Raw genomic sequence first — 21,571 nt, 5'->3', positions numbered from 1 at the left:
AAAAAAGTTTACTACAAATATATGTATTCCTATATACATTATTTAACATAATCTAGCTTGTTTTTAAGCTTTATAAAAACTTTCATACTGCATGTAGGCTCCTGAAACTTGATTTGTCATGTTCTCAGGTAATTCTCCCTGCTTAATAAAATTACAAAATCCACAATTTATTTTTTTATTCTCTCGTCAATGGACATTTGAGTGGTTACAAACAGGGCTGCCTTGAACATTCTCACATGTGTACATATGCAACAATTCCCCTAGGGCATACCGTGTATGTAGAATTGTTAGGTATTAGAACCTTATACCTAATTGCTCTCCAGTGTATCAGTTTACAACCCCACCTGTAGATGTCTTTTTGATGCATCTTCTTAATTTGTATTGTCACATTTCTTAATTTTTTAATCTATTGGATGTAAAATAGTATTCATGGCGTATTAGTCAATCACTTATGAGATTAAACATCTTTTCATGTGTTCAGTCACATCCTCTTAAAATGTCAGGTTTCTTTCTGACTTTTGCTCATTTTTCTACAGGACAATGATCAATAGAACTGGTGAAAACAGGCATCCTTGTTGTGTTCCTGATTTTTAACAAAACTATCATTTTGCATTATCCTTTTTTAGATAATGCTGAATTGTTTTTTAATAGTGCTTTTGATGTTCACATCTGTGTTAGTAAGTGCTATTAGTCAGTAATTTTCTCCTATTGAATGTCTGATTCTAGTACAACAAGTTATACCGGCCTCAAAATCAGATTCTTATCTATTTTTTGGAAGAGTTTGTATAAAATGTTGAAATATGGTCTTTGAGAGAGTAAAACATCTGTAAACACGATCTAGATGACCTTTATCAAAAAACTTTACTATTCAAACTATTGAATAAGTCTATCTGGCTTGTCATTTCTTCTTGAGCCAATTTAAAGAAATTGCATTTTTCTAGACCATGGTCTACTTTGTCTAAGTTTTCAAATATATTAAGATGCTCCCGATAGTCTCTTCTTATTTTCATCCCTGCTTTATCTATAGAAGTCCTTTTTCAATCTTTATGTTGTTTACTTGTGTCCTGTTTTCTTCTTGTTCAATTATACCAATTTAATTGTGTCATGAAAACAACTTTGGCATTGTGATTCTATAGCTTTGTTTTCTAATTCACTCATTTCTTCCACTGCCTGTTTCTTCTTACTTCTACATTGTTCATTCTGTTGTTCTTAAGTGGCACACTTAGCCTTTTTCATGAATTTAGAACCATGTCCCTCAAAGTGCTGTTTCTGCTGCATCACTCAATTTTCCAAATGTCATAATTAGGTTGTAAGTATGTTTTTCATCCAATCTTCCAAATGTCATGCGTATAATTAGGTTCTAAGTATGTTTTCTTCTTTCATCTATGAAGTTTTATTAAACTTGTAAATGTATGATTGGAAGAAAATAACCTTTATTACTGACCTCTAATTTACTTCTGATTATCCATTTAATACAAGTTTTTTGTAATTCACTGTGACTTACTTCATGCCTAGTACATGGTCAATTTTTGCTAATACACACAATGATTAACAAGAATATGCTCTAATTGTTGATAATTCTAAATGTCTATTGAATCAATATTTATTATTCAAATCTGTGGTCATTTTTTTGGTCTGCTTGATTTATCAATAATTGAAAGCTGTTGAAATCTCCCACTGCTGTTCAATTTGTTGATTTAGCCCGATAGTTTCCACATTTCAAGGTCATTTTATAAAGTACAAATTTAAAACTGTTATATATATAGTGAATTGATTCTTTTGCCATTTAGTAGCCTTCTCCATCTTTAACATACCATAAAATCTAATTTTGATTTGATATCACCACAATTACAAGTTTTCTTTTGCTATTTGGCTATAGCTGGATTTAAAAAAAAAAATCTAAGCAATCTGTTGGTTAACTTGCTCCAGTCTATTTATATTTACTTTAATTATTATTTAATTTCTGTTATTTTTCTAATTTTGTCCCTCATCCCATCCAAAATTTCTTCCCTTTTTTGTATTGAGTTATTGACTTCCTATGCCATAAACTTCTTTTCCTTTGGAATGATTCACCATGTATCTATTTCTTAGCAGCTACACTTGAAATTTTACTATACATATTTAATATAATTTTAAAGTTAAACAATATCTTAACCCATTTTCTGAAATAATAAAAGCATGTCAGAACACTTTAATTTTAATCACCGTCCTCCCATTTTATAAGCTACAGTCGTTTTACAATTATATCGTAACAGTCCATGTTAATATTGCAAAAATGTTTATTGAGTTTTACATTTGTTTACAATTTTATACAAACACTTTTGATTTACATGTTTATCATTTTATTTGCTCAGTAGTTCTTCGATTTCAGATCACCTTTTGGAATCATTTTTCTTCTTGGGGATTATCCTTTTGCAGTTTCTTTAACAAAAGGCCTGATAATGATAAACTCTTTCATCTGAACATGTCTTTATTTCAGTTTTGCTTGGTACAACTTCTAAGTTTTTCTCAGAATTTTGAATGCATTATTTTACCATCTTTTGGGGACGTTGTTGCCATTAAGAAACCTACTATTTGACTGTCTTGCCTTCATTGGTGATCTTTTCCCTTTTGATTGCTTTTAAAATCTTGTGTTTGATATCTTGCAGTTACATTATGTTCAGTTTAGGCATGAATTTTATCTGTATATGACTGGGATGTATTGTGCTTCCTGAATTTATGAATTCATGTTTTTCTAAGAAATGTGGAAAATTCTGTTATCTCTTCAAATATTGTCACTCCCGCAACCTCTCTATTCTCTCCTCCTAGTGATTCTTTATAATTCTTCCCTCCATAGCTCTCTTCTCTTTAATATTTATATTTTCCAGCACCTCATTTCTCCTTGCTGTGCATTGGATCATTTCTACAGACCTAGCTTCAGGTTTACTCATTGTCTCTTCGGCTGAGTCTAGTATGATATTCATCCAACAGGTCTGAGGTTTTTGGTTTTTGTTTTTAATTTCAAGTAACATATTTCTCACTTCTATCAGTTCCATTTGTTTACTTTTTTAGATCTGCCTGTGGTTCCATCACTCATGTATGTTGTTGATGAGATCCTGGAGAATTTAATCCGAAGTTCGTTATTTCTATAGGTTCCTTCTCATGCTTGCTAGTTTCAACTTGTGCCTGGTGATCTCTAGTCATGAAATAATATGGCTTTATCTTCATCTATGAGAATCTTGGGCCTATATCTTGCTTCTGCCAGGAGCTATAGGGTCCTACAAACTGAGGGCTACCTCAAACCTCCTGGGTAGGGTAGCATCTCAGATTCAGATTCAGCTTGTTGTTTCTGGTCTGAGACAAACTGTGTACGGCAGTGCTGTAATTGGTATCTGCCATCTAGGAAACCACAGTCCCCCTGTATGCTTAATGTAATATTCATGATTCCCAACTCAAAATGTGTTCATTTTTGTGCGAAAGGAAAAATAGAGGTATAGTTCTTGGAGATTTCCCCTACTTTCTTTGAGTCTATTAATGCATTCAAAGGTAAATTATAGTCAGGATCTAGGTGTTTTACAGTACCCAGTCTAATGTATTTCTGGAAGCAAAAGTTTTATTTAATATATTATAACAGTTATGATATACTAACCTGAGAAAGCACATGATTTCTGGCAATTGTTTCTGATTCAAATCTCTCTGAAAAGGTTTCCTACCCCTTGATCAGAACTCAATCAGTATTTTGGAACTGAGTGTACATTAGAAAGGTCCTACAGCATGAACTTACCCAACAGATTGTTGTCCCACTTTGTAGAAATGTCTCCTGTTGTTCTATCACTAAGATAGTCATCAACCCTGACTATTCAAATTTTCCATGTCCTGATGAATACGTCATCTAGATCAAGAGGACTAAAATCTGTGAAAATAAATCACCATTCTGAACATTTAAAAAAAATAGACAATAATAATTTGTTACATGCAGCTTCCATCTAGATGCATAACTTTATTTTTGGAATCCTGAGCCACCTACAATATAAGCAGGGCTAAACAAGGCAGTTGGTGATTTCATTCTAGTCAGAAACACACCTAATAGGCATTATGGCAGCAGATCTGGCTGCTACTGTGTTAAATGCAGATGGATTGTTTGCATCTTTATTATTCATAACTGTTGGTCAGCGTTTCTTGGATGATCGGGAAGCTCTCTGTGCCTCACCCTAATCACTGAAGTAATGAAAGGAAATACCCGCAGCAATGACCACAACTGCAAATGCTGCAATCACACCTAAAAGTGAAACAAACATAAAACAAATGGAAATGGAATAAGCAAAGAGAGGCTTAACTGATCCTAGGCTCTGCAATGTAGGTAACATATGGGCATAAACAACAACAACAACAACAACACACACACACACACACACACACACACACACACACACACATATATATGTCCTAAAAACCAGCAAGTCTTAAAGGAAAATATAGCAAGTTAAAAAAACAGATTGCAAAGGTTAGACTGGTAATCATAAACTTCACCAATTCACAAAAATCTTAAATTTAAAAAAAGTGTCTCTCTTGCACACATGTGTGCATTCACACACATCTAAGAGAAAAATTAACACATACTTTAAAAGGTTTCTATAAATATTTATATTGACACTCTAGCTCTTTCACACTACTTAGCTTAAGCCAAAAGGACAGCTCCAATGTGAAGTAGTTCTCAATCACAAATGCAAAGTCATTTGAACAGTTATTGAAAACTACAAAAACTCAGATTGTACTCTTATAAAATTTAAGAGTTAGTAACTCTAGCTTGGTAACTCATTTTTTTTCCTGATTTTTGTTAAGTTAAAACATAACAAAACTGACCAGAGTTGTCCAGACAGAAACACACATACACATACACACACACATACAATGAGTTTAGGTAACTAACTAACTTAAGTTTATCTAATGAATAAGTGACTTAGAAAAACAACTAAACACTCTGGCTCAGTCAAAAATCTAAATGCTCATAAAGCATTTCTCCAATTGGCACTCTACTAAATGCTAGTGTATATGTATTTTGACCGGTAAGTCTGAAAAATGTGAAAGTGATTAGCACACTATCTTAGAACCTTTAAAATACTGAAGTACATTATAAATTACCAGACTTCAATTTGACTTTTTTCATGGAACACATATCAAAATCTGTAATAGCAATTCTGGGGACACCAGTTTGGAAAACATGGGCCCTACCATACTAAATAGACTTCCAAAAAGATTTTCTTCTGAAAACATGTTTTTCTTCTGAAACACCCAAAAAAATTAACAGGAAGTGTGATTTTTGGGATAATGTATTATTGGTAAATCTTTCTATCTCCAGGGCCTAGCACTTTCCATAATGCTCAATAAACATTGACGTAATCTAGAACTTTTAAGTAAAATAAAACGAAATAATTTTAAATGAAAAAACTCAAATCCCAAATACCATCTTTTCAATGTTACAAAGAAATAAAATACCTATGTTGTGCTGAATTTTCAATACTATTGTAGTTTTAATTGGTTGTTTTGGTTGTTCATCATCTGTGTTGTCCAATGAAGCTTCAGTATTCATAGAGGAACTCACACAAGCTGCAAGAGGACAATAATCATAAATCATAAATAAAATAATAATTACCATTTTAAAATGAGTTTTAAAGAACAACATTATAACGAACATACACAATGAACTCCAGTTTCTTTCAACTTGACTTTTTCATAACATTGAATTTGCTCATTAATAAAAGCAGGTAAATTGTATTTCATGGACTATATGAAACTGACATAATTTTTTAAATACGTTATGTGGTTTTATAACCAAATGAAATTAGAGTCATAAAGCCAGTTCCAAATGACTCCCACAAGTTATAATTTGTTTACTATACAGTAGTAGAGATAAACTGATACCAAATATCAAACTATATAGGAACAGAGTAACCTTTACTCTCAATTGGGATTAACTTCTATCATTCTTATTGTTGGTTTTGGCAGTTTATAATTTCAAATAATTAGATATTAATAAAAGCCGGGATCAGGAAACTGCAGCTGATGGGCCAAACTTACAGACCTTATGTGCCCCACAAAGTCTAAAATATTAACTATTTGGCCCCAGAAACAGAAAAAGGTTGCTGATTTTTGATCTAATGTAAATATGAAATATACAAGCAAAATATGATCAAAAATTGGACCTTAAAACAACTCAATGTTAAGCAACACAAGCATATTAGCTCATTTTACAGATAGAAAATAAAACCTGATGAGGTAGGTGCACATTTGAGGGCCATGGGCAGCAGGCTGACAATTCAAATACAAGTTTTCTTTCTACTTCATTATGCTGACAATAATTTGTGTGTGTTAGCCTAGCTAAATTTAATACCAATTAAAAGTGTTTGAACTGAAAACATCCTTAGAGAGCACACAGACCCCCACCCCGCCCCGTTCTAAAGAGTCTGATGGAAAATTCCACTATGTAAAACAGATGTTCAGAGGTGGCAGTAGAGTGTGATTTGCAAGAACTCTACGGAACTATGTTTGAAAGCCAACTACTTCATGTTTATCCCTTTATTTACAAAGAGGGAAAGAGAACCACACAGTAGTGAGAGACAGTAAATACTACTGTTTAAATTCAAAGCAAAAGAGCCTATTGTTTGAATTTAAAATGTCCTTATAGACATGTGTGTATCCTAATATACTAGCACAGGCCCACAAGGATGACACGTAGCTTACTGAAATAGATGTCTATGGTACCAAAATGGATGAAGGAAAAAGAAAAAACTGCCTACTTTTCATCAATTTCCCATGAAGAAAAATTTGCTCATTTTCAGACATAATCCTTAGTATTTACCTCATCAGAATCAAGAGAACCACCATTCTTTTTCATCCTTTTTGAGCATATGATTAAAATATTTTAAAAACAAGCAAACATACACAAAACACTCTTTTTTCCCTACGCCCTGTATCAAATCAGTCACAAAGGCAAACAAATTTTTATTATGAACTGTCTCTAGAATATTTGGTCTCCTATATGTCCATAGCTTCTAGTTTTTTCAATGGCCAGAACACCTTAGTTCTACACTACATCAGCCCACCAGCTTCACATTTCTGCAACTTTATCTATAGGTATAAAAGTTGAATGGTCAGTGCAACTTTATTCATGCTAACACACACACACACACACACACACACACACTTTGGCTTTTCTATTAGCAAATATCACTGCTAAAAAGCTTTCTCTTTGGGCACTAAAAACCTCATATCAGATAACAAATAAACAAAAATAGTGGATGATGCATAAATTACACCTATTTGCTACAAGAATATTCTTACTTGAGTACGTGTATATAAGGAGCACAAAAATGGTTTTATTTGTCATGATATATTACTTACACATTTAATACTGACTTGTTATATGTGAAGGTCATGCTCTAGTAGGTCAAGTCCTCTGCACAAATAATTTGCTTCTATACAAAAAGACATGGCATTTCATTGTTCTGCTACTTCCATTTTAAAATCTGTCATAAAAAATCGTTTTTTGATACCAATTCAAGGTAATTTTATGGAAGCAGAGCATTTCCCAAGGATGAAAAGGCCTTGTCATAACAACTTACTTGTATTTGTTTTTTGGTGGGGGCCTGTAGGCTTTTAATTCAAATCTCAGACACTATGTTATTTTACCAATATTTTAACATGTTATCTGAAATTCAAATGCAAGTAACATAATTCAACAGGAAATTAGATCTTAACCATTCCTGCAAATCAGGTAATTTTAACTTAGACAAAGCCTAAATTAATCATGTTAAGAAAATAACCTTAATCAACTGTCAACAAAAGAGAAAACAAGGGCCCTGACGAATGCATGCAAAGTTGTACATGTGTTTGATTTCATTCCAAGCTGTTGATAGGTAGGCAGGACTATTTAAAAGCTTGAAATGAAATGTTAGGACTTGAACTCCTTGGTTAGTTGTCTTCTGCATCCCTGAACACTAAATTAATGAGATTTCACCATAGTTATTGATTTAGCTTTAAAAATACATCTTCAGTATTACATTTTCTTTATAATTAAATTATCAACGTTTAACCAAACAACAAAAATTAATTTCAGCTCAGATATCAAGACAGAATGCCTAAAGATGAGTTTCATCAGATTTTAAAGGTGTGTCTCCAAATTTTTAGCATGAAGTACATCTGAATTATTAAGCTAATATCTATGACAAGATGACTAATGCATCTAAGAAATTTTAAAGCCATAGTTAACCCTCACATTAAATGAATCATTTTGACAAACAAATTGTTCTTCATCCCTTATTAAGTCATTTAAAAGTATGTTATTTTAAGATACTTACTTGGCAAAATATGTATTTTAAACATAGCAACTACTTGGCAACTATATTATACAACAGAAATAATTAAATAATAATCAAGCAAATAATAACATCAAATACTTAGAAAATAAAGCCAGATAATTATAGCAAGTTTAACATTACTAAATGTATAGTAATTGATTTTAATTTTTTTAGTTTAAACATGTGAACTCTACTCTTTATTTATTTTACATAAAAACCCTAATTTCAAATATTTAGGAAAATCCATGCACACTATAAAATATTACTTTCATATTTTAACATTAATGTTTTTCATTATAATTCAGGAGAGTAATTATTTTAAAGTCTTATAATAATTCTCGTTAATATCATGCTGCATTTATGTATCTCTGTTTAGAAAGTCTTCTTCCTAATATTTTTACTAAATTCTCGTATCAACTCCAAGAGAATCTAAGGTTAATAGGACAATCCAAGCTTAATAAGGTTTAAGATTACACAGCTGTAAGTGGCAGACCTAGACTCAGTCAACATCCTATCTTGGTAAAATTATGCATCTAAATTTTTCTTTATTTTTTTGCATTTTTATAAGAGTTTATTTGAGTCAAACTAATGACATAACCAGGAAGCAAGATTTCAAATGCTCCTCAAATATTTTCAAGTAAATTAATGAATGGATGAATGAGTAAATGAGTGAATGAATAAGTGAATAAAATTCTAAACCAATAGGAAGGATGTTTATGTAAAAGCACTTAATTTTTCTATTAAAATGCTTACATTTGTACCCTATCCCATAATTTGAGAATGTTGTTATTTTGCCATTAAAAATACACTAATTATTAAATCATTCCTTTTAATTCAACAAATATAAATCTAGACCAGTTATATTCTTGGCCACAATACATTTGATGTGTGTTCAATTCCTAAAAAGCCTAGAGTTACTTCAGTATTCATCCTTCAAAATGAACTCAAATGTCACCTGCTCTGAGAAGCTCCCTGAAACCTTCATAGCGATAGGGCCTATGCTAAATGTTCTGATAATTTTCCATTCATACCTCTATTATAGAACTAATCACATTGTTTTAGAATAACCCATTTCTTTGTATTTCTCACTATACTTTGAGCTTCTTGAGAGTCAGAACTACATATCTGAACTCTAGAACCCTAATGACTAATGTATAATAGGTAATCAAGAAATAGTAATCAATCAATCAATCACTCAGTTGAGCTTTAAGATTCAAAAAAAGGGCATAGTAAAGCGGAGAAATAATTAAGAAATTAGAATTAGAAAAAGTACTTAAAAATTGTCATATTGAAATTTCATAAACACCCATGTTCAAAGGTAACCTAAAGATTTTCTACTATATCAGAAATCTCAAGATTGATAAGTGGCTATGTACTCAATATCACTAATATTTGCAAATAATTACTTTTATCACATAATTTTAAATGTTTCAGGAAAACTGTCATACTCTTACACATTTATTTATAGACATGTTTTCATACCCTGCTCTCACTAGAAACAAAAACAAATCAAAAAACAAAACAAAAAAGAACAGCCCTTCAAAATGTAAGGTCAAATGTGAAAGTGATGGGTAAGGGAAGAAAATGTGTTATACATTTAGATAGTATGGCAAATCTATGCTCTATAAAAACACTCTTGATCTAATTTTTGGAACTGACCATATCAGCTTAGTATCCCAATTATATGAAGGGGAGAAGAAAATAAAGGCAAATCCTATAAAGAAGATATTTAATAAAGTATTTAAAAAATTTTTGTGATATCATACTTAACCAAATAATTAATCTAACATAATGGATTTTGAGAAAATTTCTCTTATAATAAAAGAAATGACCTTAAAATTATGTATTTCCACCCATTTAAGAATAAACTTGCTTTATGAAGATGTACTTTGTAGATTGGAAAAACCTGAAGTATCTTAAATTTTGGTACAGTTTTCCAGGAAAACACTGACTGCATGTAGAAATTAAACAGACACATTTTTAAATGCCTCCCAAGTGTCGAATAGAACCACCTTTAGGAAAATCGAAAGACATGGTATTTAAACTAGGAGTCTCAGGTAACCTTAGCAGTAGTTTAATCAGGTTCCTAAATAACATCACATAATTACCTGTGTTGATTTCCTCTGCAATTTCCAAATCTTCAATTTGAATCCTATGATCTAACATCTCTATAAAATGGTCTCTGATTTCTTCAGCTGACTCATCGCCAAATTTATAATCACATAACATTACAGTGGATCCCGGAATGGGGACAAAAACTCGGTGAGGGAGGATGTGAAACTCATTTTCAGAATCTAAAAGGAGAAGAAACATTATCAATATTTAGATAGGTCTGTCACTGGTATCAATGATCTATATAAGTATATGAAAGCATCATATACCAATAGTAATAAAATCTAAAAGGTATTTTCATTTTCTAATTGACCTGGCACAAAATTGCTCTTACTGAATCCTGCTTCACCTCAACAGCCCTGGCAAGGGACCTAAAAGATAATCCCATGAAACAGAAACTTGTGACTGCCTTCATTGTGAGGACATTGTCGATTATATGTGCTTGTATTATCCACTGTCCTATAAAGGAATATCTACAGTAGGAGAAAATTTTGTCCCTGGTCTCAGAAATTGTTGTTTTCCTTGTTTGCTTTAACTTTACAAGCACTGAATTTTGTAAATAAGTTTTTCCCTTCTTTATGCAAGTTTGGAGCCAAATTAGTGGCCCAGCTACATCAGGTCTATAGGACGTAATAGCATACATTTTTTTACAATGTATGTACAAAACAATCTCATCACTGACTTTACCTTACTCGATGCTACTCAGCCCCAATATCAAGCATGTGTAGGACATCAAGATGTACGTTTTGTATACTCACCTCCCCACCAACTCCATCTTGCTATCTTTTCATTTTCCCTTTGCCCGTTCTTATTACTAATATTTATTATTCTGGTCATTAAGTTCTGAGTTACTCTTATGACCTTATTATATGCTCTGCATAATTAATAATGCAGGCACAGTCTGTCTTCCAAATAGGATTATAGACTTCTTGAGGAAAGAAATCTGGTCATGGATTTGTGTGCATCACATTGCCTTCAACAGAGTAAATGCTTAATGAGTATCTGATAAATAGACATACAAAATGCTGTAAACTAGAATTAATATTTCTGGAGCAACATTATGCTACATATTGTCATAAACAGCATTAAGTAATTTTTAGAAAAATAATCTGGACCTAAATAAATAATGAATAACGATGTTTCATTCTTCTTTGAATATTCAAAGTAAAATACATTTCCCTCAATCTCTAACATAGTCATTGTTCCACGTAAATACAATTGTTGTTTGGTTCAACACCATGATTCTAATGAACTATCAATAAAGATAAAGACTTTGTGTATTCAACAACATGGATGGACCTACAGGGTATTATGCTAAGTGAAATAAGTCACACAGAGAAAGACAAATATCATCTGATCTCACATATATGTAGACTCCAAAGAACAAAATAAAGGATAAAGCAAAACAGAAACAGACTCAGATACAGAGAACAAATTGACAGTTGCCAGATGGGAGGGGTGTTGGGGCCTGGGTTAAAAAAGGGAAGGGATTAAGAAGTACAAATTGGTAGTTACAAAATAGTCACGAGGACACAAAATACAGCATAGAGAATATAGTCAATAATGTTGCAACAACTATGTATGGTGCCAGGTGGGTACTAGACTAATCAGTTGGATCACTTTGTAAATTATATAAACATCTAACTACTATGCTGTATACCTGAAATTAATACTGAATGTCAAATGTAATTGAAAAAAAAAATCAATCAATGAATCAATAAATAAAAACAACAAAAAATAAAGATTTTTGTGTAAAGAACAACTCTTTTAGCAATGGATATGATTTAAAAAGCTACCAATGTATAGACCAAGTAGAAAAATAGGGCTCACTTTGATAAGTAACCTATACTTCCTTGTCAAGAGACTAGTGGTAGCTTTATATAACCACAAACAGAAGATGAAGAATGTCTTAAGTGTCACAGGAAATGCAATGACTTAAATTATGTATTCCTGCCAGATTCTGCTTATTTCCTTGTTTTCTTAACTGGAAGAATAATTCTACTCTTTGACCAGAGTGCCTCCTAGCTGTAAACTCATATTACTGCAATTTGTACTGTAGCACGGAAATTGTCCACACATTGAAATTAGGAACCACCACTTACTGAGGGCTTGACTTACCAACTTGTATTAGGGGCTTTAAAAATACCATCTTACTTAATCTCACAGCTTCAAAAAGCAGCTACTGTAACCTGTTTTCCACGGAATATAATGGGTGCTTAGATTGGTTGAATCATTTGCCTGAAGTCATTCCACTAGTGTCAAAGTAGACAAAGAATCGAAGAACTTCAATCTTTGTTCTTTCCACCAAACTACGGCCTCATCTCTTCCCATTGGCATCAAAAGCCACTCAAATACAGCGAAAAATATTTTTTCATTTTTGAAAAATTTCAGCTTAGGTGATAAACATTAACTTCTACGATATCAAATTTAATATGCAACTATTACTACTGCTATTAGAAGTAATTCATTTTACTGATGGGACATCAGCAAAAAATTCAAAATACTAATATAAAATAATACCAGGAGTTATATAATACCATTTTTACGAAGCATTTTAAAATGGAATCGAGTATGTAACTAATGTGTTAGTATGTAATGTGACAAGGTACGTATTTGGTATTAATGGTGGCTATATCCCCATGTCATTGAAAATCCTAAAATTCACAGTTCAGTTGTAACCGTACTATTGCTCAGAAAATAAAGGAATATTTAACACCACAAAAGCTCTATTACACACAAAGTCAAGTAGCAAAAACAAAGCCACGATGAGATGACGCTGCTAGGCTGACTGGGTGGCTAAGGGGCCAGGTTTCACATAGTTGCCGAAACAAAAATCTCACCCCAATTGCTGCATGTAAGATTCCAATTCATGTCTCAGCAAAACTATACATTGTTAGTGGGCAGAACTTTAGGGTTATTTGTGAAGTATGGGAAGGACAAATGTTAAATTTGGCAATCCAGGAATCCGTAATACTAAGAATATAAAGAAAGATTATGACTAGCCCACCAAACCTAATATACTGGCTATTGGTAGTACTAAAAGAAGTTAGTTATACAGAGGAGTTATGCTTTCTTCCTAGAAACAAAAATATTCCCTTAACAAGCTAATATGTATGTTTCTATATGTACTTAACAATAGTGAATTACAAATCTGCTCTCATTTGAATGGTAGGAAAGCAGAGATGAATGTGTAGCTTCAAAAAGCATACTCAATATTATAATTTTCTTTTTGAGTAAAAAAATGATTTTAATACAAATTACTGAAATGATATAGTTTACGTTTCACAAAAGACCCACTTGTTATAAAAGGTTAAGAAACTATGACCCAGCCGTCTTTTAATCTAATAAAATTTACTAGAGTAATGCATGAGAAGTACCATGTTTCCCTGAAAATAAGACTGGGCCTTATATTAATTTTGGTCCAAAAGACACATTAGGGCTTATGTTCAGGGGATGTCATCCTGAAAAATCATACTAGGGCTTATTTTCCGGTTAGGTCTTATTTTCGGGGAAACACGGTAACTAGTACACACAAAAAATTTGGTAAGAATAAGAGATCAATTGTATATATACCACAAATTAATACCTACTAAAGAATCTATTATATAATACTCAATTAAATTAATATTTTGATTATGAATAAATTCTTGAAAAAATCTCACAGATATTAATTTTAAAAATTAGCCTTAAAATGTTAAAACAGTTTTCCATTTGGTAGAAATTCGCATAGAATTTTTAAAAATATCTTCCTAGAAATTGTTAAATATTAACAGATTTGTTATTATAAGATCTTCACAAACATTTTTGAAGGTGACAACTGAAACATTATCATTCAATGAGAAAAGTAAAAGATGACATATTGTTATAAAAGATAGCTACAGGTAGTTATAAAAGGTGACAGCTATTTTATCTTGACACCATATCAATTGATCACATACAAAAAAAGTACTTAATTTTATACTCATAACTTTTTTTTCTGGAATTTCATTCAAAAGCAGATCCTCAAAAAGTATTTCACAACGATCAGCAACTGTATTCAATATATCCCTCTTCACTGCCTGTGGAAAAACAAAACAAATTACAGTAAGAAATGAAATCTGTTACTTTAGATTTGCATTATTTTATTACCAAAAAACCCTCACATAATTGGTTTCCCTGTATAATCATGTCCACTAAAATAACTGGTACATCATTCCTTTTTAAAAATGTACATTTATTTAACATGCTGATGAAAACATTAATAGTTTAAAAGCAAAATTGCCTACCTCATCTAAATAGTAAATTAAAACCAAACGAATTAATGAACTTTTACATGTAAACAAATAATGCTAGTGTTCCAAACTAGGAAATGTATAACTATCACAAAAGTGCCAGTCATCATTTTTGAAATTTCTGAATTATATTGATTATAGATAACTACCTAATAATTGTGCCTTGAATACTTTTCCTGTTATTTAAAAGTGCAATTTCCCTCAGAAAAAAATGATTTAAAATGTACTAATATGTCATAACCGTGGAACACTTAATAAACATGTGTAATCATCTTTTCAAAAAAGGCATAAAATACATATGAAAATTTGAGGACCAATTTCATGGTATAATTGGACTGCACAACAGATTGGGCCTTTATTAGTTAATATCAAATTAATAATTCTGAAATCTGAGATTGAAAAAGATAAAATTTTAGGATTTTTGAACGTTTTGCTAACTTGCTTCTGTTTTTCATATACCAGCCAATCCTTTTGTACCTGCACTGCGTCTTTCACCTTGGGTTTATTGCTATGAATGTAAGCTCTGCATTTCACAGTGCCCTTAAGGTTTACAGAGCCGCTGCAGATCTGGACTGTGGCTGTGGATCTGTGGTCGGAATTCAGAAGCTGAAAGACAAAAATCAGTTTCAGTTCCAATGCCCAATATTACATCATTACTAATTACATGAACTATATTATTAACTATATAAGACATTTAAACATTATAGAAGCCATTTCATAAAGTGGGAAGGAAGTTTTTACTGAACCAAGTGTTTGAAAATATTCACCATAAATGATCAAAAAGTCTTCATTTTTCTCTTATTCTAAGAGCCACAAGTTGGCCTATGGGTCCAGTAATCAGACCCTGTATTGAGGGTGATCATCAGGTGCCCAACTGCACCCATCTTTTCAGTCTATCTGCCTTGAACAGGTGGTTCTGACTATTAAAGATCTTCCAATGGATGCTCAACATGTTTAACTAGCATTCGTCTCTCCCATGGTCTTATACAGTTCTGAGAGGTAAACTTAGCAAACATATTACTCAACCAATACAAATAGCTTTCATCTTTATGGTTTGCCCACACAGAAATCATTAATCATACTTAATATCTCCACAACCCCACTGAGCGAGAATTAGCATCTTTACAAAATGAATATATAATAAAAGGGGGAAGAGCTCTGATGAGTTAAGGGTTATTCCCCAAATCCCTCTTTACTAAGCAAGGACAGACATACAGGCAGAAATGTCCACAAGATGTACCTTGTTGCATTAGTTACAATGTAACACATTAGTTACTTTATTCCATTTAAAAATGTTTCGTAAAAATGGTATTATGTAACTGTCCTGGTATTATTTTCTATTAAGTGAGTTAGTATTTTGAAATTTTTGCTGATGTCCTGTCAGTAAAATGAATTACTTCTAATAGCAGTTGTAATAGTTACACATTAAATTTGATATATTAGAAGTTAATGTTTATCACAAATGTTGCGTACACAAAATCTTTATCTTTGTTGATAGTTCATTAGAATCATGGTGTTGAACCAAACAATGATTATATTTATGTGGACCAGTGACTATGTTAGAGATTGAGGGAAATGTATTTTACTTTGAGTATTCAAAGAAGAATGAAACATCGTTATTCATTATTTATTTAGGTCCTGATTCTTTTTTCTAAAAATCACTTAACGCTATTTATGACAATACATAGCACTATATATTATTTTGTGAGTATTTTGAATGTAGTCTGAAATTAAACATAACCATATCTAAATTTTTTCTTACTAATACAACCATCTAAAGTGCCAATATGCAATCAATATATTCACTAAAAATATATTATTTGCAGAATACTCAACTATTAAGATGAAAAGATGTATAAGTAAGACATGCTGGTAGGAGTTTTAAGGTATGCAATATAAGATTTGCACAAAAATAACTGGAATACAAAGCAAGATGTGATAAATATGGTAAAATTACAAACAATGTATAGACACTCATTTACTTATACACTCTCAACTCATAGACTGAAAGTAATGTTATATGCTCCACGACAGGAAAAAAAGCAAGTCAAGCAAGCCTGTACCAGAAAATGATATCAGTAGTTATAAGCCGTCATTTTTATCTCACAGTCCCATTTTTCTTTAGTTTAAGTTCATTCTTGGTTTTCAGATGTTTCATAGACATGTTTAACCTCATCATTTTAATAAGTGCCAAAACAAGGAGAGCACTGAAACATTGAAAGTACTACTAGAGGCCTATAAAATCACAATAGACATAAAAATCATGATAAAAAAAAAAACGGACACAAAAAATATGTGCTAAGTACACCTGGAATAAACCATTCTACAACAGGATCAATTCTGAAGAACAAAACTAAACCATCCAACTTGTGAACAGAGCTAACTGTGTGTGTGTGTGTGTGTGTGTGTGTGTGCGCGTGCGCGCAACGAAGAACAATCAGGAAGTGATGAGGAAAATGGTGAAGAAATCAATTGACTTCAATATGGAGCATGGATAGTTAATATAATTCAGGCAAAGGCTACTTTTTTCAAAGAATTGAAACTTACAATCGAGATCTTACTGGTGAAAAATCTGTGATAGACCAAATAGTTCAAAAGGTTTCAGGTCTGTTCAAAATATGTCTATCATCAAACCAAGCAGCAGAGTGACAATGCTAATACTTTACCTGGAATAAGCTTCCCATGATACTTGTAGAGATCATTAATACAACCACCGTGGGGATAGAGGAGGAGCAATGGAATCCCCTCATCCACTACGCAGAACTGTACTATAGGTGAGACCATTGCATTTTGGAAAATAATGCCCTACTTTACATATTTAATATCCAATCTATAATATACACTTTGTAGTACACAATACATTTATGACATATATATGATATAAGTTAGGGCATTGTCTGCCAAAATGGACTAGACTCTATAAAAAATTACATACACACACACACCAAGGAGAAGAGTTTTTAAACGATATTAATATAAGGACTGGCTCATTCGTTTTGGTGGAAATATATCTGAATTCTACAAATGTCAACTCCTCCTGGTTTCTTTGGATTTAGGAACAAACTAGCTTACGAAAAGCCACTGGGGAACTAACTTGTTCATAAGTGGAAGAAATTCTATGATAGTGGTAATGGTATTTTCGAAAAGGAAAGATCCGTCTGGTTATGGTGACCAAAAACACCTTACAGAAATACTAGCATTTGGGCTAGATCTTAATGTCCACATAAGATTTTGACAGTCTGGATGACAGAGAAAAGATGGCACTGGCAAGACACATGGCTCAAGAAATAAACAGAATTTTAAAGGCACAGAAAGCATATCTCTAGAATAGTAAATTCGAAAATAATGAAAACACACTCTAAGGCTATGAAGAGCCTTGAAGTACACTTTTCTAACTAGTCAATATAGAACAATTAAGGAATTTTAAGGAAGGAGAATAACACAATCAGTGTTTGACCCTTATACACACTCAATAAGTATTTTCTGAAAAAAACTAGTAAGTAATGAACAAGTGAATGAATGCAAACTGCAATTCTGAAAGAATAATCTGAAGTTATACGCAGGACAGATTAGAAATATGGAAGCTATGCCAAGATATATACAAACAAAGGTATCAGGATTTTCCGAGAAAGAATCACTTTGGACAAGAATGAGTAGATGGAGAGAGACCCGTTAAGATTTATTTGAAATAATGTAGGTAAAATAATGTTGTAAGGTTAATGGCAGTGGGACTATAACAAAAATAAAAGATGAGCTTAACACCACAAAGAAAAAATCAACAAAACTTGATGGAGGCTAAGTGGGAGGAAAGTGGCATCAAATACTTATTGACTGCTTATATACTGGTCATTTTAATGTTTCCAGCTGGCTGATCAGTGGAATGATTGACAAAAATATACTACACTATAAAATATTGAACATCATCACAATAAATTATCTCTTATGATATTATCGTCCACTCTTCTGTAGATAGTTCCACTCTACACATCTACCAATTGCAGTTTTATCACTAAAAAAATTTTAACAGAATTGTTTCATAAACCAAGAGGTCATGTAAGCATACAGTGAAAAGCATATAGGTAGAAGAATAGCCTTAACACAAAGGACAGTTCTCAAATCAAAAGGAAGTAGAAAAAGGTTAAAAATACTTTTAAGGTATTGAGAAGACAAATTGAGAACTCAAGTTGAGTGGCATAAACTCAATGACAATTTAGTAATGCTCTACTGCTAAACAGAGAAGAACAAGAAATTAAAACATCCTCAGAAGTTTATTTCATTCGTTAAAAAAAATATACAAGTCCTGGTAATACTTCTGTTTACATTTCCAGTATAATATTGGAAGGAAAAGTTTTCTAGTCTGTTCTCAAGGATCGTTTCAAGGAGGATAAAATCAAAAGCGTGCATACTTTTAGGAATAGTTAGTGGCTTTAACTTTTTATTCTTTAAGATATCCAACTTTTAATTTCTCCAGAGATGTGTAACTTAAAATAACCATATAAAAATATAAAACTTGTTAATACTGTGTGATTTATCAAATCAGAGGAAGTATAAATCTACTTCAAATGAAGTATATGACAAATCTTGGCACACCTGTGCACACATCTTTTACTTTTAAAGTGCTAAGAATTACTACTTTGCCCATAAAACATACAACCCAAAATATTATACACACACATTCATAAATGTATGCATATGCGCACACGTATGTATCCATGCATACAAAAACTTTTTAATTGTTATCTACTTTATGTTAAATTTTAATAGCCTTGGGCCAAAAGACCTGAAATGTTTTAAAATAGTATTTCTTGGGAATAACTTTCCTAGAACTAGACATTTTTTTAACAGTCTCTTATATCTCTAAAATTCTTTGCCTCTTAATTATAAACATAAAAATAGAAACAATTTAATTATTGTTATTCTAAAAAATAATGTATTTTAGATAAGTAGGATTTAAAAATATTTACCAATTGCGTCAGCACTGTAACATCAAAAGGATGACTAGTCACTTGAGCATTTCCTCGAGATTTTTTCTGGAAAAAGATTAAAAAACTAGATTGAGATTGAAGTGGAACATACAATTCAAGAACTACTCTATGTATACTAAGTAACTTAGAGGAAAAAGAGTCTTATTATTTGTTTTATTTTAGATTTTTCTATAGACATGTGACTGAATATTCTGTATCAGTAATGTGTACTCTTAGAAGTCATTAATTCCCTACTTTTATTACTTTAAAGATTGGCAAACTATGGTTTATGGGTCAAATCCAGACTACCATCAGTCTTTATAAATAAAGTTTTACTGGAACACAACCAAGATCACCCATTTACATACTGTTTGTGGCTGTTTTCATGCTACAACATCAGCTAAATAGTTGCAAGAGACCACATGGCTTGCAAAGTCTAAAATATTTCCCATTTGGTTTTTTAAATAAAGTTCGCTCACCCTTGCTCTAAAAGGAGAGATCATCAGTGTTTCTCTTCAGATCAAAGCTAATTTAGAAGCCCGTATAGACCCATAAAATGGCCAAACTCAGTCTTTACACTGCTTTCAGGGTAGAACACATGCCTTTTAGTTTTAAGTAAGCAGTTTACAATTTGGAAATTAGATGGAATTTAGATGGCATTCTCTTTTTCAGGTTTCAGTATTCCAACTATTTCAGAAATAATCTTGTATCATTTTCTGAGAAAAACATTTGCCCTTTACTTTAAAAGACCTTAGGAATAAGAAGTGCATGAAAACTGTTTTCATGAAGGCAAGAACCAAAGAACTAAAGAAAAGTCATCTTTTATTTTTCCTAAAGCACAATTTCTTAAATAAGATGATTTTCTCTTAACTCACCTGTCCTTCTAGTAGATCACAATCTTCAGCTTTAACTTGGCCATTAATCAAGTAAACACTGTTCTCTATTTGCTTGGCCCAACGTGCAAGTCCATTCTTAAAAGAAACACAACATGGATAACTTTCAGATACAAAAGCATCTCAATTAAACTCCTTAGAGTCTACTTTTCCACCTAATACACTAAAATAGTAAAAATCTCTAAGTATCAGTAATGTGGTATTTAATCTCAGTCTTCTCATAAACAACAAAAAAGTGTATCCCCAATTTTTGGCAACTCACCCATATTTAATAATAGTTTTTCTAGCCTTTATCCCAAACTAACATTCATAGCACAGACTTAGGAGGCTTAATAACTACATGACCATAGTCAAATAAGATTCAGTAATTCCCATTATCTTTAAAAAATGTGAAAAAGAGAAAGAGCCTCAAACAAATATATAATACAGTAATGAGAAAAAGACAGCAATTTCCATTTACCTCCTTCAACAGGAGCAAAGATAAATCAGATATGAACAAAAGAATAGCATAGAAATTTTAAAAAGGAACTGGAAAAGGAAAAATAAAACTAAAGACCAAGAGAAAGTAAAAAGACCAAACTGTATCTTCTTACATAATTATATTTTACATAACTATATTTAATAAGTGTATATAACATCGTGGTAATTAAATATTTATGGAGCACCTATTATGCTAAATATATTAGTATTATGACATTGTCCCACCTCTAAATTTCTAATCTGGCTGAAGCACATTACCTATTTCACAATCAGTAAAGAAAATTCATTTTACCCTGATACCTTTGTATTTTTCTCCAGAGTATAGCTTGCAGAAGTAGTAGACAGTGGGATGTGAATGTTAATATGAACTGTACACTCTAAAGAAAGCCAGGAAGTTAATAGTCCACTTTGATACTTCCAATCTGCTGGTTTTGCTGAACTCTTCAGCAGCGAGGAAAGGAGAAAAAAATGTAAAACGTGTGATATAGGTAAAATACATGAATCAATAAAACATA

At 31.9% G+C, this 21,571-nt stretch overlaps 1 protein-coding gene across 5 annotated transcripts in view; it reads right to left on the bottom strand.

The window, feature by feature from the left end:
- Positions 1–3,959: 3,959 nt before the first annotated feature.
- The window catches only part of ODR4 (odr-4 GPCR localization factor homolog), a 29,849-nt gene continuing 12,237 nt past the window's right edge, over positions 3,960–21,571 (bottom strand). For 4 of the 5 annotated variants that reach the window (XM_074322248.1, XM_074322250.1, XM_074322247.1 and 1 more), the window contains exons 8-15: positions 21,357–21,497; positions 20,559–20,654; positions 19,684–19,749; positions 15,197–15,325; positions 14,418–14,506; positions 10,445–10,632; positions 5,476–5,586; positions 3,960–4,258 (exon numbers count right to left, since the gene is read on the bottom strand). In XM_074322248.1, the coding sequence (XP_074178349.1) occupies positions 4,191–4,258; positions 5,476–5,586; positions 10,445–10,632; positions 14,418–14,506; positions 15,197–15,325; positions 19,684–19,749; positions 20,559–20,654; positions 21,357–21,497 (888 nt within the window). In that variant the 3' untranslated portion in view covers positions 3,960–4,190. Of the gene's footprint in view, positions 4,259–5,475; positions 5,587–10,444; positions 10,633–14,386; positions 14,507–15,196; positions 15,326–19,683; positions 19,750–20,558; positions 20,655–21,356; positions 21,498–21,571 lie in introns of those variants that run through there. The other variant, XR_012492891.1, reaches the window with a different exon arrangement.

This window comes from Rhinolophus sinicus, linkage group LG17 (assembly GCF_036562045.2).
Source record: "Rhinolophus sinicus isolate RSC01 linkage group LG17, ASM3656204v1, whole genome shotgun sequence".
Lineage (NCBI taxonomy): Eukaryota > Metazoa > Chordata > Mammalia > Chiroptera > Rhinolophidae > Rhinolophus > Rhinolophus sinicus.
This window is presented reverse-complemented; position numbering and strand designations above follow the sequence as displayed.